The sequence below is a fragment of the Vicugna pacos genome, chromosome 8 (genome assembly GCF_048564905.1).
Source record: "Vicugna pacos chromosome 8, VicPac4, whole genome shotgun sequence".
In the NCBI taxonomy this organism is placed as follows: domain Eukaryota; kingdom Metazoa; phylum Chordata; class Mammalia; order Artiodactyla; family Camelidae; genus Vicugna; species Vicugna pacos.
The window spans coordinates 75,873,210-75,899,194 of NC_132994.1; the positions used below are offsets into that span (position 1 = coordinate 75,873,210).

The window sequence follows — 25,985 nt, forward strand, 5'->3', positions numbered from 1 at the left end:
GTGGGAGCAGGCTGAGGAGAGCTCAGGAGTTTGGTTTTGGATGAAGGCGCGATGTCCAGTTGACAGGAAGAGTTAAATGTTTGGCTGTTTAAGTCTGACCTCAGAGGACCAGGTCTTAGTTGGAGAAGGTTAAGCGTCAGTGTACATACGGCGTTTAGGGCCACAGGGCTGCCCACCAAGGTTGAGGGCAAAACAGGTCAAAAGAGGTCAAAGGTCTGAGCCCTCACTCAAGTATTCCAACTTTAAAAAGTCAGAAGGAAGAGAAAAAGTCAGGAAAAGAAAAAAAAAAACAGCACAAGGAGGAGCAGTCAGCGTGGTCAGAGGAATCGGAGAGCCCTGGGGTCCTAGGAGCCACAGGAAGACAGTGGCTCAAAGAGGAAAGCTGAGCACTGACCCCCGGACCCGGCAAGGTGCCTGGACCAGGGCACTGTCTGCGGTGTGGGGGTCAGAGGCCTGGTCAGAGCTGCTGTTAGAGAAAGAGGGAGGAGAGGCATGGGAGCCAGCCAGCACAGCAACTCCACCCAGGGTCTGCAGCAAAGAAGAGCCTAGAAGTCAGGAGGGAGCCAAGCGGAGGGGCAGGAGGAGGGGGCGTGCTGAGGTGGACATAACAGCACACGGTCCAGGGGAGCAGGATGAGCTAACGCAGGAGAGGCGGGGAACTGCCAGGGCGCCCTCCTCTGAGACAAGGTCAAGTGGAAGGCCGGCTCTGGAGAGGAGCCTGAGGAATCACTCTGGGTTGTGTCAAGTCAGAGCCCGCTCGGGGCAGATGCAGATGGTGGTGGGGCATGGGGTCTGCAAAAGTCCCCACAGGTGTCTCTGTACCTGTGTGTCCTGCTCCTGTCCTCCCCCCGCTGAGCAGTACTGGTTTCTCCTGCAGCCCAAATGGGCAGAGAGGTCTCCCCGGCCACCATCACCCCTAAACTGACGACCTTTGCAGGTGACCAACTCTACGTGCTCAGACGTCTTAAGACAACTCAATTAGTTCAATTAGTTCTGTTCTGAGGGTCATTTTGTTCGGGGCTCTTCCCATATTTTATGCTGCTAGGTCAACCATGATGAGTCTAGTAAGAAATTTCAAGGTTTTAAAATCTCGCACAATAGAGAAAAGTTTTCTGATTTTGTAAACCTCTTTTTTTTTATTAATATAACGTTGAATGGTTTTATTAAATGTATGCCAGAATCAAGCATCTGAAAATAATTTATAAAATAATTATTTTGTTAAACATTTTCCTTTAACAAGATCAAATAACAATTTCTAAAGCTCTGTCAGAAATTAGATCTCCTCCTTATAGAATATATTTTAAATATTGATGTATGTTATTTGGGGATGATTTTTAGCCAAAAAGACATGAGCTTTTGGAGAAACATAATGAACTAGGAACTCAAATGAGAGTCAATATGTAGTAACGAAATTTTTCTCACGTATGTTAAAATTTTCCATTTTTGAAAATAAATGTTAATGTCATCTGAAACTATAATCCACAGTTCTCAAACTTACAGGCTACCTTTTGGCAGAGAAGATAATGAAATCACTTTCTTGAGAAGGACTGAATGAAGAAAATACTGAAATTCTCGAAATTATAGGATTCAATGGAAGGGAAAATTGGAAAAATTTATATTAAAAAATAACAAATTTTATCCTTTGTTGTGTATAATAAATAATAAATTATTTATTAGGCTAAGCCCCATCTAAACATTATTACTAAAAAAGGAACGTTTTTGACTTCTTTAAAATGGTACTTTTTTCTAAAGTGCATCTTCCAAGTTTCCCGCCCAAACTGTGAATCTGGTCTGACAGGATGGAGAAAGGACAGGACTGGACCTCAGGAGCCCTGGGTTCTGGTGTGAATGTGACCTTGGGAGAAGCACAGTTTCTTCACCACAGAGATGGTGGCCCCCTTCTCTGCATGGCCGCACGCCCTGGAGCGCGCCATCAGCTCCACCCAGGAGGGGGAAGGGTGCCTGGGGTCCGGGCTTTCCAGCCCCACGGGGCGGAGGGATCAGGCGGAGGGAGCACACGGCTGGGGTGAAGGAGGGGCTGGGCACGCAGGGAAGGGTTCGCCGGTGGTGCGTGAGCGGACGGACGGACGAGGCGGGCCCAAGTCTCTGAGTGTGTCACCAGCTCTAAGCACAGAAAGTCTGGTAAATCAGTGAGACACCACAGAGCCGCTGTTTCCTTATGCTAGAGAAGATCAAATACGCTTTTAAATGTATTGGAGGCTCTTGTCCTCAGAGGAGTAAAGCACGACTACATTATCCAGGGCACAGGGCAAAGAGAACACTTTGTTTACATCCCTTCAGAGGACTGAGCTTTAATAGGGAAGGAAGACTACAAAAACGAGTGTTTCCTTGAGGAATATTTTGGTGACATTGGAATTTCTGTATCTACATTTCTTATACAAAATAATAGGGAAAACGCTTGGCTATTGCAATTGGAAAAGCGTGATCTATGAATTTACTGAACCAAAGTCTGTCCTGGGGGTAACCCGTCACGTAACCGTATCGCACGTGTGTCCCAGACAGAGAGCATCTGTCTGCCACGCGAGAGGCGCGCGCGCGCGGACACGCACCTCCAGGTCGGTGAAGAGCCCGCGGTTGTTCTGCAGGATGGCGTACATGCAGTGCGCCACGGTGACCGCGTGCTTCCAGTTGTGATACGGGACCCGGCGGTAGTTTTTCTTCACAGACATGATAAATCGGCACAGCTTTTCAAGCTCAAAGCTGCGTGGAAAGGAAATGGTCATGACAGAAAGGGGTAAAGAACCAGTACATTCTAGGAGGTAAGCCTGGCTTAGAGACACACGTCTGTGCCCGCACACACTTGCGCCGGTGGAGATTTCCACAGTGACTGGATGCAGGAGCCCTGGGGCCTCCTCACCACCTCTCTCGGTCTCTCCAGCCAGTTCAGAGAGGAAGACGCTTTCTTGCTTCTGCTGCGCTGCAGGAACTGGCCCACCAGGGAGCAGATCCCGGGTCAGCCCGCGGTCACCCAGCATCAACTCCCACCACCCGCTTATCTTTCAGGCATCTCCTACATCCCACGGTGCTCAGCAGACAACAACATATTACCATCCTGTTCCAGGGTATTTTTAGCTAATTTTTTCCAAGAAGCATATTCAGATTCACAGACTGCAAATATGCATACCGTAAGAATCTTCTAGATGAGTGCACTCAAATTACCAAGTGTACCTGATCAAGACCCTGACTCGGTACAGGAAAGAACATGACATATACATTTTATCATACCATGAAGTTACGAGTTTTTCTATTTAACATGTATTTAGACTTATCGAAGGCCCTACCAACTCTCAATGGATTTAAGGCAGCTTAAAACAAAAGCGTATCAGTATGAAAGAGGGCTCTCTCAAATACCAGAGATAAGAGTTCATACAACCTCTAACTATATGTAACCTTTATTTTTCCTCACCGAAAACTGTCAAATGTCCCTGAAGGTATGTCATTATTAAGAGTTTCAACTGGTCAAGCTCTCAACTGCTATCTAAGAAGTAAGTGTATTAGTTGTCCTGTGTGCATCCTTTGGAAACAATAATTTATAAAAGTCACTGATAGAAGGGAAAACACAGAATTCCACAGGAAAGGAGCGACAATTTAGTTCTAGCAATACTGAGAGCCTCTATAAGCCACTTCATGACTTAATTAGTAAAAAAGAGAAAAAGAAAATTATTCTTTGCATTTTATGTATGTAAATGCTTAAATATTTAAGCTGTAAAAACACAGATGCAAAGCCATGAAAGGCCTCTGGGACAGGCCACAGTGAGAGGAGAGAGGTTTGCAATCAAAGGGCAACAGAACCTCATTACTAACAAAGCACTAGGCTTTGAATTAGGAGACCTGTTTCTTTCACACCTGTTTTAACTGATACGCTATGTAGGACGAAAGTTGATGCTAAATGTATGTATATATTCCAAACACACCTAAAATAGTGCGTGATTATGTGGAAAAGTAACCTCATCTCTTTTGGTTGAATCTATATTCGTATGATCACCTGGTTCGACACGTGGTGGTTAACCGCGTGGCAGCCTCTGAGGGAGATCAAAAAAAGGCTGTACATTTGCCCAACATTGTAGTCTTTCCTAATTTCATGATTTAGAAGAGACAGTTTACATACGGCATTATTTTAAGGTAATTATCCACCAGGAGAGTGGCAAGGCATGTAGGCAGGGGGAGGAAGCGGTCTCACTACTCAGTATTTTAAAAAGGAAGTTTATAGGTCATTCATACCAGGATGTCCCACAGGACCGATGGATCATGTGGACAAAAATCCCAGGCCACATGTTCTCAAAAGGACCAATGTCAAAGTGGAACCTGAAATAAAAACAAAGTAGTTTACTAGGGAATGTAATTAATTAGAATAAACATAATAACAAGTAAAGAAAGTAATTCAACTTTTTGTCTGTCAAGAAACTAAAACAACACTGGGAGTTAAGCCGTCTCTTTTCCTGTCTCCTCAGTCACATCTCTGCTGTATCTAAAGGAGGAAATGCCACACATCCCCTTAGGAACTTGGTCCAAGATTCAAGCCATTGCTTAACTGTCTATTAAACAATCTGTAAAAAAGGAAGCTGCGGTTGTTATCAGAGCAATGAAAAGGTATAAAATAATTATATTATTAATACCACACATATAGTATATAAGTTGAGATAAGGGGGGAAATCTTATCTGAGATTCTTTTTAGAGTTGAAAATTATTGTTTCCTATTTTAACACAGAAAAAATTTCATAAATAGTAACACCCAAAGTTATCACCTACTTTTTCATATGCTAATTTAGTTACTAACATTTAACCCAAATAAACAGAATAGTAAAGTATTAAAAAAAACACAAACTTCCTCTAGTTACAACACTTCTGACACCAAATGTGTGAGTTTTCCAAACCAAGCAATTCTCCAATTCTCAGCAGACATCAACTGATTTCGTTCAATTCAGTTCAATTCTGACGCTACCTGGAGTTCACGCAGAACCCACAGGGTAACAGGGCTCAGTCCCACAAGACAGACCGTCACCCCCCCCCCACCATGAACGCCAACTGCAAGTCCAGCCACCAACACTGCTCCTCAATGGGCTGTGAACTGGAGGCTCAGGTCAGATAATGCTCGAGAGCAGCTCCAGAACTCAGGGCAGCACTTGAGTTACTCCTGGTTTATTATGGAGACACAACTCGGGAACAGCTGTGAAGGAAAAACCGGGCTGGTCTAACAAGATAACTCACAGGTCTAGGAATGTGAGGAGAGGCTGGGCTGGGCTAACAAGGTAACTCACAAATCTAAGTACTGGAATACTGATCTGAGTTCTGCTAGACTAACTTGCAAATCAAGGTTAATTAGTGTTGGTTTTCTGTTCATGTTTTTTTGCTAGCCAGCTAGATTTTCAAAGATATATATCTGGCTTTGGAATGTTGGTTTGCTGCCTCCACGCCTCCACTTTTGTGATGATAATGCTGCTAAAGCTGTCCCATGCCTATTGGCCGAATACCCCAAGCTTGTACTTTACCCTATAAAACCTCACGCGCATGTCTTGGAGGTGCTCAGAGCTTCGGAGCAGAAGCCCCTCTGAGCCCGCCGGCGTAATACATCTGAGTACTCCAAACCTCCGAGTGGTGCTTGTTTCTTGACTGGCCTGTCGTTTCCGTAACACAGCCACATGGAAGGGATGAACATGTGGGAGAGGGCGCGGCGCCCCGCGCTCTCCAGGGGCACCCACTGCCCAGCACCTGATGTGCTCACACCTGGATGTTCTCTGCACTCCTTGGTTAGGGTTTTTTTTTTTTTAGAGATTCCATTACCAGTAAAACATTGGTCATCAGAGATTAACTTAATCGCAGGCCCTCTCCCTGGAAAGGAGTCCAAGGGTGGGGTTGAAATTCCAGCCCTCTAGTCACAGGTTGGTTTCTCTGGCAAACAGCCCTCACCCTCCCAGAGTCATTCCTCAGACAAAGCTCACTTATGGTTGAATAACAAAAGACACTGTAAGGGTAAAGGAGCTCTGTCCCGGGAGCTGGCTACAAAGACTGCAGTCAGATATTCCCCATTGTGTCACAAATATGCACTGTATATATAAACTGCTAAAAGAGAAACCGAGACAAACCGAAAATCTTCAGAGTTTATTTGAGCAAAACCCCACTTGAATAGGGCAGCACCCACTTACAGTGGTTGGGAGCACTTTGCTCACAGGAGCCAAGGAAACATCTCTGTAGAGGAGATGCAGAGAAGCTAACTGAGTGGCTACCGCTTAAAGCCTAATTGGCTGTTTGGGACTGGCTGCCTTCAGCATTTCCATCTGTGACCCTGAGGCATTTACAAGTTTAGATTCCGTTTGTTTATTGGACCACTTGGGCGTTAGTCACATCGGTCTAATGGCCTCCTTGTATAATTAACTTAGCAATACTATATCTGTATTACCAATTATAAACAAAAATCAGCTCTGGCTCACTTTTGAAGATTTAAAGATTTTTTATGTCGTTGAACAGTGTTGGCTTGCACTTATAATGCGCAGGTCCCACTGAGACAGGAGGGAAGGGGACAGGGCACAATCATTAAAAGGATGACACAACTGAGGATACAGTGTAAACTGGTTAGAACCGAGAAGGCAGAAGATTTGACCTCCAGTAGACCCTGAGCCTCACGGCACACCCGAGGCACCACGACAGCTCCGAGGCGGTGGCCCAGTTCCTGGGAATCCGCAGCCCTTCCTGAGCACAGCTGGAGTAGTCCTTCTGCTCCTGAGCATATGAAGTTACGGAGCCCACAAGCCCTAACAGCCCCACATCTCGCGACCTCTCTCTTGCCCTCTGAGAAGACTCGCACCCTGTCTGTCTGTGGAGTGTGTATCTACTTTCACTTCAAACTATTCACCCCCACACCTCACGGCCTCTCATCTTCTGAGATGGCCCAAGTTCTGCCTATGGAATTGCACCTCCCAGGCTGCTCTCACTTTACAGGACGGCCCCTTCCCCCGGGCTGCCTCTTCCGCCTTCAGAGTGCGAGACAACCCGTGCTCTGTTCAAGGAGTACCTCCGAGTAAACCTGCTTTTACTCAGCTATGGCTCGCTCTTGAATTCTTTCCTGAGCAAAGCCAAGGACCCTCACTTGGGAGGGGGGCGCATCCCAGGGATCCGTCCAAGACCTGGGACACGGCTATCCTCTCGCCCCGTTTTCCTACGACACTACCGCCCGTAGCAAATATGTTAGCATAGGATTAGAAACAAAGTGTGAAAGCTGAACTGTTTGTTACTAAATTCTCAAACTTAATTTGTAAACTTAAAATCACATGGAAATGAAAACTTTTAGATAACTGATACCAAATGCCATTTTGAATATTAAATATTACATCATGTAAAGTATGCAAAAGACTAATGAGAAAAGCTAACATTCATGTTAACTCATTTCAAAATGGTGTTCAGACTTTTTTTTTTAAAGATGACGAGATCTGGCCTTTCCTTCCTTAGAAGGGGAAAATGGCAACACATGAACCCACGCACGTCACATGACACTTACGATTCTAATTCTATAACCCATTTCACTTTAAACGCAACCATATTAAAAATCTGCTCCTGAAGAAACAGACAAAGCACTCACAGTTCAATCTCTTTGCAGAGGCGGCCGGGCAGGCTGAAGTGCATGAGACCCTGCCACTCCTCGGCCGTGCAGATGCTGTGGTAGGACAGCTTCTCCATGGTGACCCGGTAGATGCACTCCGAGTGCCGGATCCTGTGATACATCTGCAGGGCACAGCCAGGGCGCGAAAAGTAAAGAGCGTTTAAAAAGTTCTGCCATTAAAGTCCAGAGGTTGGTATCAAAGAATCAGAACAATACCTGAACTCACCATTACCATCCACTAACTGCCCCTACTGTGTACTTCCACGTACCCTGCAAAGACACCCACATATGTGGCTTTGAAGATACACACAGTGTCTTAAAAATTACATCTCCATTTTAAAAGACTTATTATCAAGCATCCTCTCTAAGTAGTGAGATTACCTGGTGTTTATCTAATGACACCTTATTCTTGGGCTCCAGACCCAGAATTGGAGAAATAAATGTCTGCTGTTTATAAGCCACCCAGTCCGCGCTGTTTTATTACAGCAGCCCAAATGGATTAGGACAGAAACCAAATGAGCCAAGAGTTAAGGTATTTTTCTATGACTCCTTTTAAAAATATTTAGCTTATTTCTTAGTGATCTCAAAGTCCTCTAGTCCAGGGAGTTTGAAAAATGTTTGATTGTAAAATGCTTTATTGGTAAAACAAATCTGGAGACAGATGTATAATAAACGTGGATTCCTTTAGCGACTGTGCGCACGTGGGATGTGCTGCTATATTGCTTATATGATAACACATAAACTAAAATAGAAATTAAAAAAAGTATTTTTAAAATATTTAATTTTATTTAATGAACAAGACTTTTTGTTCTTACTAAACAATTATATATTTTGAAATGAAGCACTGTAATTATGTTATCAATTTTCAAATTTTTTTCTTTAATACTTTGTGAAATGGCTAACATTAAGTTCTGTTTCAGTTTACTTCAATACTTAGAAATAGTTGTACTATTTGAGAAAAATATGCCAAAAAGTATGTGGATCCAAGTGGAATAAACGTAGTAGCAATTGTTCTTAAACATCACACTTCCAAGTTTTGTTCCCTAATCACTAATATTTTTGACTGAAATTCAGATAAATTTCCATTTTCCGTGATGTCAATCAGTTAACTTTGCAAACTATTCAGCTGCATCTTTATACATTATCAAACAAGTTCAAAAACAGTGACAATGAAATTCTTCATGGGGAAGATTTTAATAAGTGAAAAGCTGCTTCATAAAATAAAATTTTAAAAAAATCCCACTTTAAATGAAGACAGAGAACTAAAAGGAAATAAAGAACAGATGGAACAAATAGAAAAAACACATACCAAGATGGTGGATTTACACCTAAACATAACATGTGCCTGGTCTAAGTATCCCCACTGAAAGGAAAAAACTGTCTGATTGACTAGAAAAGCAAAACCCAACTTACGCTGTTTACAAGAAGCCTCTACAAACAGGATAAAAGTAAAAGGCTGGAAAAGACATACCATTTAACACCAGTCTAGAGAAAGTTGGAATGGCTGTATAAATATCAAGTAAGTAGATTTCAGAGCAAAGACCATAACTAGGGATAAAGATCATTTATCATTTCAAATGACAAAGGGTCAGGTCGTCAGGAGAACATCACACTCCTAAGCGTACACGGCTGGCTGGTCTGCAGCAGGGCCGCCGAGGGGAGGCGGAGGAGGGGGAGAGTCCGTGCACCCACAGGTGCTGGGGCAGGACAGCTGGATGCCCGTGTGCAAAATAAACACATGGATGTGGGGCCTTGCCTTGCACCACGTCTCAAAATTTTTTAGTAAATTGAGTCACAGACCTAAATGCAGAACCTGAAACTGTAAAACTTCTAGAAGACAACATAGGAGAAAATCTTTCTGACCTTAGGTTAGGCAAATATTTCTTTGATGCAATGTTGACAGCATGATCATAAACAGAAAAACTCATAAATTAGACTTCTTTAAAATTAAGAACTGCTCTTAGAAAGAAACTGTTAAGAGAATGACAAGACAAGCCAAACACTGGGAGCAAATATTTGCAAATCACCAGTCTGACAGACGACTTGTATCAAGAATATATAAAGAACTATCAAAACTCAGAGATTTAAAAAAAAATCATAAACGAAAAATAGGCAAACGATTTGACCTTCCACCCCAGAAGACACAGAGGCAGCAAAGGTGGAGGAGCGGGGACACACGCTGACGCTGGGAGCGAGCAAGGGCACAGTCACTCTGGAAAGCAGTTGGGCAGTTTCTTAAACACCCCCACCATCTGATCCCCAATCCTACATCTCAGTGTCTACTCAGGGGAAGCAACGCAGATGCCCAAAGACTTGTGCACAGCCGTTCACCGCAGCTTTACTGTAACAGCCAAAACCTAGAAATAACTCAAATGCCCATCAACAGGTGACTAAATAAACAGCTCGCAGTACATCCGTACAATGGAATACTGAGCAATAAAGAATGAACTATTTACACGCGACGTCATGGACAAATCTCAAAATAATTATGCTAGGTGAAAGAAGCCAGACAAAAAGGAACAGAGAATTTATGATTCGACTTATAAAAAATAATCGTAGAAAATGCAAAGTACGTATAGAAAGTAGATCGTGGCCACCTGAGCCTGGGGGGTGAAGATGGGGTGGGGCAGGTGGGAGGGTCCACAGAGGAGCACTCAGCAATCGTGTAGGTGGGTGGCTGCATCTGTCACCCTGTCTGCAGTGATGGTTTCCCTGAGTGGGGTTATACACCCCTGCCAACGATGCACTCTCTAAACACGTGCAGTTTAGTGTATTTACAAACCTCAGTAAAGCTTTGAAAAAAGTTTCGCTCCCAGTCTTCGTAAAGGTTTATGATAGTTTGTATATCTGACACATACATTTCAGCAAAGAAGTCACATAACGGTGACGAAATACCTGCAAACACCCATTTTCGAAATGCTCCGTGTGCAAAGCAGGCATTTCTTCGGAAAAGCAAGTATCTTTTTATTCAGTGTTAATGCTACCTGAAATCTGAAGGTTCAGATTAAATGCTGTTTATTTTTTTGAATACACCTTCTAAGTATCGAGACATTGTCATCTGCCATCAGAAAAGATCAGCAAATCTTTCTGTAAAAGAAATAGGTGTAAATAATCAGTGGATTCCACAGCTATTCCAAGCACTTTGCCACAAGCAGCAATCCTAGGGGGCTCGATGGCAATGAATGTCCAGAGCAGAGGGGTCCTGCTAACACAGCTGAGGAAGAGCCTGGACCGGGTTTAAAAGTGCAGACTGGACCCCACCATCACCTCTTCCTCCTTTTAGAAGCCCATCTGTCTCAGGAGACCGCATCCTGGACAAGACACAACCACTGATGCATGAACTTGATGAAAGCTGCATCCACGTATCAACAATCCGGGAAAAGCAGCTTCTCCAATGTCATTTACCTAAAAACACATCTACATAGAGGTTCTCACACTTCCCTCCTACCCCTAGTGGAATGCCACTTGCTCCCACTCACGAGGGTGCTGTAGGTTCTGGTAGGACGGGGAAGAGTCAACAGGGTTTACTTGGGATTTACAGTAATTCTGAGAGACAGTTCTAGGAAAAGGAGCTACTCTGGGCAGCAAGCAACATTGCTGCTACGGTCGTCAATACCACTAAGCACCTCCTCTGGCAGGCAGGTTTCTAAGTGCCTTTCACACACCGTTTCATGTCATCCTCACAAAAATACTCTACTTTTTAACATTTTACAAGCGTATGACCTCCAATTAGACTAAATTATACTTTTATTTATAAACTTATATTTATAATTTTTATAAATGTTTGTAAATATATAAATTATGAAATTTAAATTTTATTTATATTTTATTTTGTCATCAGTGTAGGTAAGTAACAGGAATTTTTACTTTACAGCAAAAAATAATTATTCGGGAAAATTTTATAGATACTTTAGTCCTTGTTTTTAAATGACTTTCAATATGAATAGTAGAAAATCATATAATATTATTAGTAAATGATGTTACCTTGTTCATTGTCCTGTGAATTATTAATGAGGGTAGAAAACCATGCTGTCTTTTTAAGTTGATTTGCACCATGATTTGTCTACGGGAACTGAATAATCAGCCTTGGACTCACTGTCCAGCGGGAAGAGGTGCCGGGGAGGCAGCTGCCTTTTATTCTGACGGTGTATCTTAGGCACGAACATATGGAAAAGGCACAGAAGACAGAAGAAAGATGACCTGGAATCAGGAATATAACTTCCATGTTTCTCCGACATGGTGAAAACACAACCATTGTAACTGCACAGAAGGGCGTCTCTACTTACTGGCAGACAAGGACATTCCGTTAGCGATGCTTCAGAGTGTCTTTCTTGGCCTATCTCTACAATAATCACCACCGTCTAGAAACGGTGGTGTTGCGAGGACCCCCTGACACTGATGTTCACAGTGGGCGCAGTCACTTCAGGGCGAAGCGACGAAGAGCCCGACCCCGGCCCGGCCGCCTGCGCGGCGTCTCCTCTGCAGCACTCACCGCCTGCCCACCGGGGGCCGGGCGCTCAGCTCTCCGGGCCCGGGGCTCCCGGTGCAGACGTGGACGCTGCGGGACCTCGCCCCGGGGGGACACCACACGTGAGGGGCCAGAACGCGCTCGGGCACGCGCTGGTTACGCTCTCAGTGCTGCTGGCGGTCACTGCGCGCTCCTCTCTGCGGGACAGCAGCACCGCGTCTCAGGGCGCTGACCGGCTCAGCGTGGCGGTGGCGCGCTGTCCTGCCCGGGGAGGGCCGGTCCGGCACTCGGCCTCCCCAGTCTGCGCCCAGGGTGTCGTGTGGGAGCCTGCGCACCACAGCAACCGGGCCGCGCAACAAGGACTCTCCGCACTAGCAGCACACGCTGGGCACAGCTAGTCCGCAAGACACACGCCGCCTCTCTTCCGGGAAGCTTGTCCCCTTCCTGCTCCACTCACCCTTCCGACCTGACTGACAGAATACTGGCTAACGCGCAAGTTTCCAATATGAAGTTTGTCAGTAGCATTGAATGGTACCAATAAAATGAATCTGGTCCTGTAAACAATCCAAAGACACACCGCACACAGGCAGGGAGAGTGCTGCACGAGAAGCCTTGTGCAGCATCGAGCAGCGCTGCGGTGGACACGGCAGACGAGACCCAGCGGAGCTGTGCGCGTGGCCGCGGGACCTGCAGGCCCGTGGGGGGCGGGAGCCACGGCTGACAGGAGACACTGAGCCGAGAACTCTGCAAAGGGAAAGGGAGGCTGCCTGGGCCGGGGGTGTGGAGGGGGTAACAGTCCACATCCACGAGGAAATGAAAACCCAAACTGTATCTTTCGCAGTTGTAGTTTCCAATTTTATACTGCTGACAGACTGCCAGAATTTCAAGTTAAAAAAACAACAACTAACACAAAAGTGGGCCCAGAACAATGAACACCTGGGTTACACGGACAAAGTTCCACAACCCTGGGCATGGGGGCCTCCCACGGGGGAGTGACTCCACATGAATCTAAGAATGTAAGTGAAAATCAAGTAAATAAGTAAATGGATGGATGGGTGAATCCAAGAAGGAAGGACCAACACGAGGGAAAATCCACAAGTTTATGCCCCTTAAGAACTAAGCTGACAGAAAACAGCTGAATGATTGAAAATACACTGTTGCAAACATACAGCATTCGAGCTGTGACTTCCTTTGCCTGCAGAGCTATTCTGGTTTCGGGAAACCACAGGACCAAAATACAAAGAAATCCTTTTTTTTCCTTAACCAAACCCCAGGCCAAGGTCTTCACGATGCTCTTTCCTACAGACAAGTGAAAGGCAGCAGGTCGAGAGCTCTGGGGTGAGCCCACACGCATCTGGGCGCTGACCGTGCGCACCTGCGGTGAGACCGGCCTCAAACTCCTTACACGCTGGGCGTCCATTCCTTCTTGTGTCAGGCGGAGCTAATACTAACCTCACTCGGGATGCGGTGGGACTAGGGGCGAGTGTTTATATGTAGCGTGTCCTGAACAGGGTCTGTCACTTAGCAAGTGCTACATCAAACAGGGGCCCTTCAGACATTACAGTCATCATAGTCGCCGTGTGGCACAGAAAAGAGGCCCAATACTTGGCTGTTGAATTCAGGAATAAATAAAGGTTGAACCATTTATTAAATCTGTCCCTAGCCAATTGGTTTCATTTTAATAATGATTTTTTCCACCCCCTCTTTAATGTTAAATGTCTCTAACTCAAAATGTGCAAAGCCGATCTACCTTAAAGGACTCCTTTGTTCCAGGCCAAGGATACAGGCATGTATTACTCTGCTGTTAGCTTTTGGTGTCGTATCAAATTGTTTCTTTAAAATCACACAATGTTCAGGTAAATCAACTGACAGTTTTAAAGAGCCTTTCAGTCCTTTTAAAATGGGTATCGTTCTGCTGACAGCACTATCAAGTATCTGCTAAAAATAAAATGGAGATGTTGCCGCTCAGAAACTTGTCCCTTTAATAATAAAAGGGGAATGATGTCGAAGAACTACAGACAAGCTACAGAAGAGCAGACACAACGAAGGCCTGTGTGGCCCGTGTGCCCTGCTTCTTGGACAAACCTTTTAACCAAACAAGACTGCTGAACAGCATCACCACATTCAGTATCAGAAGTATTTTGCATGTGGCAAAACACTCCTATTAAGGATATAAGAATTTGTCCAAGAGCAGAAACACTGTGAATTTCCCAGGACCAGCCCATTTCACCCGACAACAGCTAGCGGTCACCAGGACTGCACCCTGCACAGACCTGCTTCAGGCCTGCGACTGCAATAAATATCCACGTATATTCTCTAGAAACAAGGAGAACACGGAGGGAAGGCAGGGAGCCACAGATACGATCAACGGCCTGGGACAATATTTACCACACGGTTTTTGCCTAATCTTCATATGATGCTTGGGGAAAAAGTGCTCAGGACCACGAAGCAAACTGGCTCAAAAAAAAAAAAAAATCACGTAAGTGCCGAGCAAGCGCTGGAACTCGGGTCTGTCTCTGAGGGGGAGGTCAGTGACCTGGCAGGCTCGGCTGGGGAAGGCTCTGGGGCTCCCTTGTGAGGAGACCAACTGCTGTCTCACTGAAGCTGGCGCACACGGGGAATCATGGCCTCTTCCTTTTTCATTCAGAAGGACGTTTGCTTCAATGAAGCAAGTCATCACTTTAAAGCAGACATGCAAACTGGTCTTCTTACTGAACTGGAACAGCCCTGAAATAACTCCAGTACCAAGCCTTCCTCACACTGGAAGGCCAGCGAAGGCAGCGGGGAGGAGCAGGTACCCTGCAGCTGCAGGTCAGAAGGCTGTTGCTCTTTGTGAGTTGGAGAAACTATAGAAAATAATATAAATTTTATAAGCTTTTCCAGTGAGAATAAATATTATAGTTAAAAAAAGGTAATGAGTTCCACAGAGAGTTGAAGCTGCATTACTTGGGTTTCAACAGGCACCTTCACGGTGACAGCCCTGGGTCCACCAGCTCTGACTGTGTCCAGAACGGGTCACCAGACGATGACTTACTACAACTGGGGCATGTACACTGCCTGGCAAGGCTGGAGAGCAGACATAGCTTTGTGGGTTTCAAAGTGTTTATAAAAACTACAACAAACTAACTCTACTAACTTTACCCTAAATAATTTACCTGAATGATCACGTAAAGACAGAGTGCCTGTTCACTTAGTCACGACTTTTCAAAAAGAGTGCTATTTTTCTCGGTTTCGTTTGGTATCCGTTTGTTTTAGTTTGGTATTCAGTTGGCATAACCGTTTCATCACGATTGGTGCCATATTTTACGATGCCACAATCAGTGGCTTAGGAGAGCTTTGAACCCACTGGGTGAGCTCCTTGAATAACGCAGTTGAATTAACTCCACAGTATTTAAACTGACATTTATGTATTCTTGGAAGTACACAGTGATTTTTCAAGGGATACATGGAAACATGGATAGATTTTAAGAGGATCAATTTCCACCTTCTTAACTTCACACACTCGTACCTACAAATGACTTTTCCCCACCTCCCATTTCAAATAACCCCTTTCTCAAATTGCTTTAATACCAAAACCTCTTAAAACAAAGAGACAATTTAAAATAGTGGTGCTAATAAAGTCTCACAGCGTCTCCAGAACTCCACCAGATGCTGACAGATGCTGAGAGTGGACCTGTATGAGTTTTCAGCTGATAGATCATTAAACATAACTTGTGATGATAGAATTCTCAGTACTTTTTGCCATCTTAGCTCAGGTGGAGATCAAATTAAGAGCAATTGTTATGGAAGCAATTCTTAAGGCTTCCTTAAAAAATAAGAGCAACAAGTAGAAATAAAATTGATGCCAAATTGCGGGAGCCACAGTTCTCAGTGTCAAAGAACAAAGTTCCAAAGACGGAAGTGAAGTGGCTGGAAAGAACTCTGTGGTGTTAGAAGGAGGTGTCAATATGCAGAGAGGAAGAGAGAGAGAGAAGATGGATATCGAGGCGTTGGCGTAAATTCTCTTCTAAACTAGTGAGGAAAGGGGGGAAAGGATGAGCCAGTGGGAAATCTGGCAGACACCACCCTAACAGAGTGCAGAAGTTAGCATCGCCAGTAATCAGGCGTGTGCCCGCCCACAGCGGACGCAGTGAGAACACAGCATTCTGTGCGATTCCTGTCAAAGTGATACCTTAGTATGATCATGAGAAAACACCAGACAAAATCAAATTCAGAAACACTCTATAAAAATAACGGGCCTATACCCTTCAAAAATGCCCAGGTCACGAAACACAAGGAGCAAGGAATGGTTCCAGGCTACAGGAGACTGAAGAGGTCTGCCGATTAGGCAGCGGTGCAGCAGCTGTTGCGGGCGGAACGGTGGCCCCAAATCCACGCTGAAACCCTGATCCCAAGACCCTCAGAATGGCACTGTCCTTGGAGATGGGGCCTTTACAAAGGCAACTACGGTAAAATGAGGCCACTCAAGTGGGCCCTAATCCAACAAGAAGGAGAGGTTAGAGCACAGACACCCGCAGAGGGAGCCCCATGTGAGGACGTGGGGAGGGCAAGCTCCTATAAGCCAAGAGAAAGGCTTCCTGCGAAGCCAAACCTACCGACACCTGACCTTTAACGTCCGGCCGCCAGGACTGCTGCTTGAGCAGCTCTGTAGTTTTGGTATGGCAGCCCTAACAAACGAATATGGTACCAACGTGAACATCTTTATTTTTAATTATGCAGCAGAAAAATAAGATGTCCTTGTTTTTAAAAATTATAGACTTATGAGACATAGTGTCTGAAACATACTCTCAAATATATCAAAGAAAAATGGTATCTATGAATGAAAAAGACAGAAGGAGAAAGTAAGAATATGAAAGCAAAAATGGTAACAGTCTCACAGCAGAAAAGAATGCGACAATGAATACGTGTGTGTTCATGTGTAACTGAAAAACTGTGCTCCACACTGGAAACTGACACAACACTGTAAACTGACTATAACGCAATAAAAGAAAGTTAAAAAAAAGGTAACATGTTAACATCTGGGGAGCGTGAGCAAAGGTATAAGGGAATACTGTGTATTATTTTCACAATGTTGCTTTCTGTCTGAAATTATTTCAAAATGAAAGGGTAAAAAATTTGTCAAGCCTAGTTTTACTCTAATAATAGGTAAATTTTATGAATGGGTATGGTAACTATTTTTAAACCACAGCCATCTCATTAAGAAAAATAGTTTCCAATAATGTGTACTTCAAATTTTTGATAATTGTTTGTCAAAATTTAAGAACATGGTTGCTCTGGTCACATATATACTAATAATTACTACTACAGGTCAAAATTAATTTTTAATACTTATTATACATTTTTGTTTTAGAATATGATCTTAGGGTAAATAGCAAAACACTTCATAGCACAAAATATATTAGAATAAACTTCCATGGGATAATAAAAGAGAGAAAAGAATGATGCTAAAGTTTCCAATCACAAGAGCTTGTCACTGTATTTTTTGATGCCAAGTTGTTCTAACACCTAGATTCCATGGACTACATTATTCAATGATGAAAATCAATATTTAGCATACACTGGAAATTACACTCTCTGAAACTTTTAAACGAAACAAAACAAAAGCAAGCTGTCAGTATTTTTATCTCTGAGGAGATACACAGGTACGGAAAATGCTTGAAGTAAAAAGCACTTGACAACTGCTCTAGTTTATTTCCCGTGAGCCAAGTAACAGCCACCGTCCCCATGACAGGGCACGTGGCGACGCAGAGAGAGGGCGGGCGCGTACTGAACAGCACTGATGGGACTGCAGACAGCTATCCTGAGTCACCAAGGTTTTAGTTTTTTTTTTGTTCCTAGTCCTCTCTCGGCTGTTTCCATTAGTTATTCGGTTGCTCCTGTGGAACTGGGTTCTACTTCCCCAAAGGCAATTTCTCTAAACTACTAAGGTGATTATTCCCATTTATGCTGATTTGGCTTCATCAAAAGGTTAATAAAGTTTTCCCTAACTTCAAAATTCCAATAATGTCGCTAAAAGATTCGAGCTTACAGAACACTAAATACTTAACTTATTTTAAATGCAAACGTGTAAAAGAAAGATGAGAAGTTCACCTACGTGAGAGGGAGACTTCACAGAGTAACGGGAACCTCAGCACGTCACTCAGTCGGGACGGCAGGCCTGCGTGAGGATGAAACGAGGTCGCGCCTGGGAGGCATCCGACGGCCGTGCTGAGCGGCTGCCTCGCTTTCCTCACACAGGAAGCCTTCCTGGCTGGTGCCAAGGCACCGCGTGCGTCTTTCGCTTGTACGAGAATCTCAGAGGCGGTACGAATGGCAAACGTAAGGGTCTGGATAACCCGCTTTGTGCGTCAGCAGACACCAGGAGGCAGACACCTTACGCTTCACCGTTTCACCCTTACGTCAACCGCGTCTTTCATTTTAACAAGTTCACACCTTGAAATAAACGCCAAATATTAGGAGATTCTTTCTCTTCTAAGGCACTTTGAGGTGTTTCCTAAAATACGCTCCATCAGAAATCACTGTTGGCTTATGAAAGTGGAAAAAAAAAACAAACTACTTCATTTAAAAGTTAATAAAATTTAACTTTGAGTAGTAAAAAAAAAAGGTATTTAAAAAAGTATCACTTACATTGGCACAGTGTAAGGCTAAAGCACAAAAGACAGCAAACATTTTGAAGTTGTTTTCATCCGTTTTCGAGAAGGCACTGCCACTGATTTTGTTCACCATCTGCACCACGCCGATCACGCTGCCCCGGCTGACGATGGGCATGCACAGGATGTTCCGGGTGGTGTAGCCCGTGTACAGGTCCACTTCTCTGCGGGACGTCAAGGAGCAAGACAACACCACCAAAGGAAAAGGCAGAAGGAAATAAAGCACACCTTCCAGCACGAATCTCGGCTCCATCTTGCTATCTACATGCTTCTGGTACACTTAACTGTAACGGAACTGTCAGCTTCTAAATTCAAAGACGGTGTGACATTTGCAAGTGTTTTGCTGAAATTTTTTCAAAAATATTCTAATCAATTTGTTTTGTTTTCAAGACAGATTTTCAGAATGGTCTCTAGGAAGCTTTCTGCTTATTATTTGCTTTTAAGCATTCAGCCTTACACACACAGACAAACTGTGCATTCAGAGGAAAAATATTAATACATTTGGTAAAATAACACATTCCTTTGAACTTGGTCATATTTATGAGAGGTACAACCTGTTGAACAAACTTAAGGGGGAGTTACCACCTTAGCAATTTCGAGGAGAGATCAGCACACTACAGACCATGGGCAAACCAGCCTCTCCTGTGCTGTCCACGGAGAATTCATGGAATGCAACCAGCTCGCTCCTTAACGCAGTGCCACCACCTGACAACAGGGCTGAGGACTTGGGCCTGGGGTGCTATGGCCTATAAAGCCAAAAAGACTCACTATCGCATCCTCAAAAGAAGAGGCTGGCTGACTCCTAATTCAGAGGAAATCTTTTCTGGAAATAGGACTCAGTTCCATAGAAGCAACCATATAACTAAAGGCAACTAGTTAGACGGTCGTCTTCTGCGTCTGGCTGCTTCTACTTCAAGCAACGTTCTTGAGATGCAGCCCTGCTGGTGCATCATGCCTCAGAGGCTCTGCCCTTTTGATTGCTGAGCGGTCTTCTACGGTATGAGTATATCACATTTTATTTATCTATTCACCAGTTAATGGGCATTATTACTTATTAAACGTCAGTTTTTGGCAATTATGAATGCTGCTGCTCTCAAGATCTGTACACAAAGCTTTGTGTGGACAGGTGTTACTCTTCTCGGAGAGCACCTGGGAGTAGAGCTCAACAGTACAGGAAGCTGCGACTCCGTTTTCTGAAGTGGTTGTACCAATAAACACTCCCACCAGCAAAGTGTGAGGGTCCAAGTGTCTCCATGTCCTTGCCAACCCTGCTATTACCAATTTTTAAAAGTATTAACCATTCAAGTTGGTATGTAGCAGGATCTCACTTAAGTTTACTTCCCTCACGTCAAACATCTTTCATATGTTTAATGGCCATTTCACAGATCTCTTGTAAAGTGTCTGCTAAAATCGTGTATCCTATTTATTAAATCAGGTTATCTTGCAGCTGTGTGGGGAGAGTTTTTTATATCTGCTGGGTACAAGTATTTTGCCAGATGGATGTTGTGCAACTATTTTCTCACAATCTGTTGCTTAATAGTTGCCCCATAAATTTTCATATAAAGGCTTTATATAAGGATATACAAATATTTTCAATATTTAAGCACTAAAATAACAAGTCTGGTTTTTTGAAGGGAAAAACTGTTATTTCCAGCATACTCTTGATTTACTGATGAAGCGTATTACTCAGATACAGCTGTGCTTACAGACGAGGTACGTATATTTGACATTAATCAGACATCTGAAAAAACTTCCTATTGCTTATGTTACTGAATTGTCCCTTAAAGGAAAGCCAACGTTGCAATGGACAGAACACTGCTGTCAAAATATCCGGACTATTACCCCCAACAGTCAGAGCTTCAATCTTGAGACTTTCAATTTTGAGAGATTTACTAAAATCAACTTACATAAACTGGTTTCTAGTTGCCCAAAGCAGCTCAAAACAAAACAAAAAGTCTTCATAGGCAACCCTAACAGCCAACTTTAACAATATTCAATGAAGACAGCAACTTACTGAGCTCCTACTTGTGTCAGGTAAAGCTGCCAGACCTTCTATGAATATTTTCTCTAATTTAAAAAAAAACTACAAAATAGGTATTATCATGCCCACTTTAAAGATGAGAAATCTGGGGCTCAGAGAGACTAAGTAACTTAACTCCAGGTCTCTCTAGAGCTAATAAATGACAGAACCTGGACTCAAAAGTAGGTACTTTTATCTGTGTTACAGCCTTTTAAGGTATGGTTTGACAGAGTGTGCTCAGGACAAAATGATGACATTGTAATGGAAAAAAGCAACTTCATAAATTTAAACGATTGCTTTTCAGTTGTTTTTATAACATTTTAAACTCCTGTAACTGGAGATGATTAATGGTTCAGAATCCATCAATTACAAATATCTGAAAATCCTGACTACTGACAGTAGAGTCGGTTCATACAAAGTGTCCAGCACCAAGGAAGGAAAAATCTAACTGAGCCGGGACGTGGAGAACCGGGCTCTGCTGCAGCTGTCCAGCCACGCGGGACACGGAGGAGAAGCCGCTGGAGGACGCAAACTCTTTCTCACCTGTTGAAGCGTGGGTCTGCGTAGGCATCTGGAATGTTCAGGACTTCCCCCGTTCTCGCTACTTGGCCAGCAATTCCTTTCTCAATGGAAAATCTGCACATGTAAGAGAGAAGGACATGCTGATTTAAGCACAGCGGCTGTAAATAACTCGAGACATTTCAGTACCAACAAATATTGAATAAAAAGACTGTTTCACTTTAAATGTTTGAGTTGGTTTTACATTTGCATACTCTAAATCATGTTATTCTTACGAAATATGTGGAAGTAAAGCAGAAAAGCACTGCGCAGTAATCTCTTGAGAACCTTGTTTTAGGATATAATTCACAACATATTAAATTGTACTGGGTCACAAACTGAAAACTTAACTAGCATTCTCCTGCACTGACCAATAATAATCATTTATATTTGCAAAACGCCTTGTAATTTACAAGACGCTTCAAAATGATTTTTAAAGAGATCTGTTTATGTTTATTTATTTGTTTACTTAATGGAGGCGCTGGGGATTGAACCCAGGACCTCCTGCAGGCTAAGCATGTGCTCTACCACTGAGCTAGACCCTCCCCCCTCAACAGAAATTTTCTTAATTAATTCTCATTGTGAACTGAGGCCCATATGGGTTTAGTCACTTGCCAACACTCTTAAAATATTAGGGACACAATAAAAACAAGAATGTTGGTCAACACCAGTGTACTTTCCACCACGCGATAACCAGACCCACAGGTTGTATGTGATCTTGAGATGCTGCAGAGGACTTGATCTTTAAGGCCATTTACAAAACAGGTACTATACCACAATAACGCCAATTTACAACATCTAGTATTTTTCCTTCTCTAATTTGTTAAATTCAATAATAGCCAAAATGCAGGAATTATCTGATTACACTTCAATATGTTTTGATACCTCAAATCGGCATTTTCTTTTACATAAATATATTCTCATATTTATAAATAGCTTTCTCATTACAATATTATAATCATACATGCACTCATCTGAAATTTAGTTAAGACGTCTTATAATCACAGCATCTACACATTTCAATAGCTTAAAAATTACTTTCATAATATTACATTTTCAACATTACAGAAAATAGTCATTATTGAAGTAAAACTCCACCCTAAGGATTTTCCCTGAGGGAAATTCAAAAGAGAGTTGACACCGAAGAGAACTAATTTTCTTAAAACACCAAAAAGTGAACCCAACACTGCATTGCAGAGTACAAGGCTGTCTTCCTCCTGGTTTTCTTATGCTGTGAACAGCGTGAACACAACAAACTAGACTGCCCTGTATCAGAACCACTTCAGGTTTGATTTTCCTGATCTCAGGGTAGTTCTCCGTGGTCTGCCATCCCCGGTCAGTGGAAGGTATAAGTGAGGGCACGCCTTACATCAACCGCGGGCATCACCAGTCGGCAGCTGAGAGAGCCACAGCCAGCCACATCCCCTCACCGTTTACTCATGCTTGTAAATATCCTAGTTACCAGCCTCGAAATGAGGTCAATGCCAGCACTCAAATCTAAAGCAAGAGAGAGAACTTTCCCTAACTGACCATATCCAGACTGATGTACTGAGCTCTAAATAAACAAAAATAAAATAACTTTTTTAGAAAACCTAAATAGTGCCTATAGTCAGTTATGTGAGTATGGAGCATAGGTGGTGTCACCCCAGGACCACGGCACAGGAAGTGCCCAGTGGCCGGCGGCAGCGACGCCCAGTGCGGGCCCCAGTCCCTGTCCCCTTCACACCTGCGAGTTCCCTTAGGACAGACAGCCCAAACGCACAGCAATTCTTATTAGTAAGAAGCTAGGGTGTTACTAGAACGCTGTGACTACCAGAGCCCTTCAGAGGACGACATGGAAAAGCAGTTAAACAAGACACATGAAGCAAAAGAAATGCAAGTGACTTGAAAAGAAATGCACTTTCTGACTGTTAAGCTTGATTCTTAAAAGCTTTGCGACAGTACTCCTTGCAGGTGTTCAGACTGTGACGTGACAGCCACTACAGCTCCACCAGCCAAACGAGCCATTCACTTAAGTGACAACAGCTGCCACTGAAAGAACGAAGAAGGCTTTCGTTTCAAGATGCAGTGGAAGTGTGTGCTCTCTGACTGATTAAACCAACTGCTCAGTTACAGAATGAGCTGAAGTTCTCAAACAACCTGGCTCAGCTTCCCCTGTGGCCTGGACTCAGACAGCCCTATAGGTTGGGGAGGGTGGGGACAGAACTGTTTAGGTACACCTGCTCCTAGACATAGGAGACCCTGCAGACTCCAGGCGGGGTGCACCTTTACCTACCTGGGAGCACTAGTAAGTTTTTCCAACATGATTTCCAAAAGGACCGCCTCCGGAAGACGGCATTTCCAGGAGTGACGCTAACGCTTCCTAGGCGCGGTTTCGCTGGCACTGCCATGTCATTCCCAGAAGCACTACCTTCAGGAGGCGGGTCCTGGTGGGAATGATACCACAGTGTGACAAGTGCTGTCAGCACACCTGTGCACAGCACAGAAAAGTGGGTGACAGGACACCTGCGCAGCTGCAGCCCCAGCACCGACGCGCTCCTCCGGGCTGTACCTGATCTCTTTGGTCTTCTTGAAGACAGGTTTCCCCTCCTTCTCCTCTCCAATATCAAACAGGTCTGAATATAACTCCTTGTTCTTATGGTCGACCTGGAAAAGGGCACAGCGATCGGCATTCACCAGGTTTTTTGCATATATCTAAAGACAAACAAGAAACAAGAGTAAGCCAATGAGCGGTTCAAAGAGTTTACAGGTAAACTTTATCAGAAATGCCCATTTCAGCTATTCTACACTGTAACGGAGTGGGAAATTCGCATTATAAATAAATAAATGCGGGTATACAAATACAGAAGATGTAAGTCAGTCTCTGTGCCGCGCCGCGTGCTGGGGATGGAACACTCAGCACGCCCGGGCGGGCTGGGGCAGTACTGGCCTGCCGCCGGGCTCCTCTGCCAGGGCCTCGCGGGCCTCCCCGGTGCCCTGGCCGAGCTCTGTCGGCTTATCTAAGGCCAGCATCCATTCCAACTGCTTGGTGTTCCCAACATTCCAGTTGTAAAAAATACGAAGCACAACCTCTAATGAGACACACAGCGTTCCTACTGACATTCGTTGCATTTTATCTGCTGCACTAATAACAACATGTAACAATTCGTGTTTACTACGTGCCAGGCACCCTTCATATATTCCTCTCAGTAACACCGCTATTTCAGGGGGAAATTTTATCTCCATTTTACGTATTAGAAAAACTGAGGCACAGAGGGGAAGCTTAACTTGTCCCCTGGCACACGCCTCGTAAATGGCGGTCTGGTGTTTGAACTCATACTAGGCGTTCCCATGGCCTACGCTCTTTCAGCAAATAAGCTTTTCCATTTCTGAATGAAAAACTGTGTATTCATTTCATCATCCATTTGTTCAATTCCCTTCAACAAGCATTTCTTTAATGCCCAACATAGCCCACTGTTCCCAGTGGGCTGGGATTACAAATATGTTGCAAATATTGTATTTACCTATACCGAGAATTCTGGCAATCTGAACCCTCCAGATGATAAACATGAAATTACTGCTCAGAGAAAAAGAATTCTGAGAAAAAGAGCCACCACAAAAGTCTATGCAAGAGGTACATGGGCCACCTCGTGGCCAGAGGAAAACATATTATCTCATGTAAAAATGCGTTATAAATCTAATAAAAAGAAATCAGAGTGGTTTAGTATAGTTTATAATAGCAGAAAAGACAAGGACGCAATCTGGGGATGAACCTGGGTTCAATCAGCAGCACCTCCTTTAAAAAAAAAACTAATAAATAAATAGACCTAATGACCCCACCCCCCAAAAAAACTCCTCTCTCTTTCCCTGCGTCTCTCTTTCACGTCAGACTTGCTTTGAGCTTATTTGTTAATCAGGACTCGGGTGTAAGTCAGAAAATATTCATTAATTGCATTACAGATGAGGAAGGGAATGCAAGCATAGATCAGAAGAATATTTAAAGCACCTACCACTTATAAAATTGGCTGGAAAGTCTCACTCACGAATTCTCAGCTTGCAGGGTGAACCGCCCCGCCACAGGGCGTTTGAGGGCAGGCGGAGGCATTTCTGTTTATTCCACGGACTTGTGTAAAGAGGAGTGGTTCTGCCCCAAAAGCCAACATCACCCCAACTAAGAAACACTTTATTAAGATGAAATGATAACCTACGAATTTAAAGATTACCCCAAATTTGCTCATCTGGAAATAAGAAAATAAGAAATCTCATCTATATGAACAAAAACATTTTCAGAAAAAAATCTAACCTCAGTCTCCTCTTTGCCTCCTCTAATCCAGGGTTGTCTTTTCAAAACAAATCTGATCTTACACCCTTTAGTTTAAAAGAACTCTCTACAAGGTCCAAGTGACTTGGCCCTTCCAAGGGCATCTGTACACAGAAGCACCCTGTTCCTTCCTCCTCCGAAGTGCACCCATCTCTCCTCTTTGCCTCCTTGGCCCTCCCACACCCCTCAGTCCTGGGAGGTTTCCTCGACTGGGTCAGATCTTATTAGGAGCTTTCACAGCACTGCGTTCTGCTCCTTACAGTCCATACTGTGACTGCAGTTTACACTTACGATGGCATTTGATAGAGGTCTGTCTCCGCCACTACACTAGAAGCTCTGTAAGGACAGAGACTGCGAAGACTTTGCTCATCGTT

The 25,985-nt window shown here is 43.8% G+C and overlaps 1 protein-coding gene across 16 annotated transcripts in view; it reads right to left on the reverse strand.

The window, feature by feature from the left end:
* Positions 1-25,985, reverse strand: part of PDE10A (phosphodiesterase 10A) — a 327,889-nt gene that overhangs the window by 46,361 nt on the left and 255,543 nt on the right. For all 16 annotated transcript variants that reach the window (XM_072966176.1, XM_072966173.1, XM_072966174.1 and 13 more), the window contains 6 exons: positions 23,863-24,005; positions 21,297-21,389; positions 18,711-18,897; positions 7,595-7,737; positions 4,243-4,326; positions 2,571-2,721 (listed from right to left, as the gene is read on the reverse strand). In XM_072966176.1, the coding sequence (XP_072822277.1) occupies positions 2,571-2,721; positions 4,243-4,326; positions 7,595-7,737; positions 18,711-18,897; positions 21,297-21,389; positions 23,863-24,005 (801 nt within the window). The remainder of the gene's footprint in view (positions 1-2,570; positions 2,722-4,242; positions 4,327-7,594; positions 7,738-18,710; positions 18,898-21,296; positions 21,390-23,862; positions 24,006-25,985) is intronic.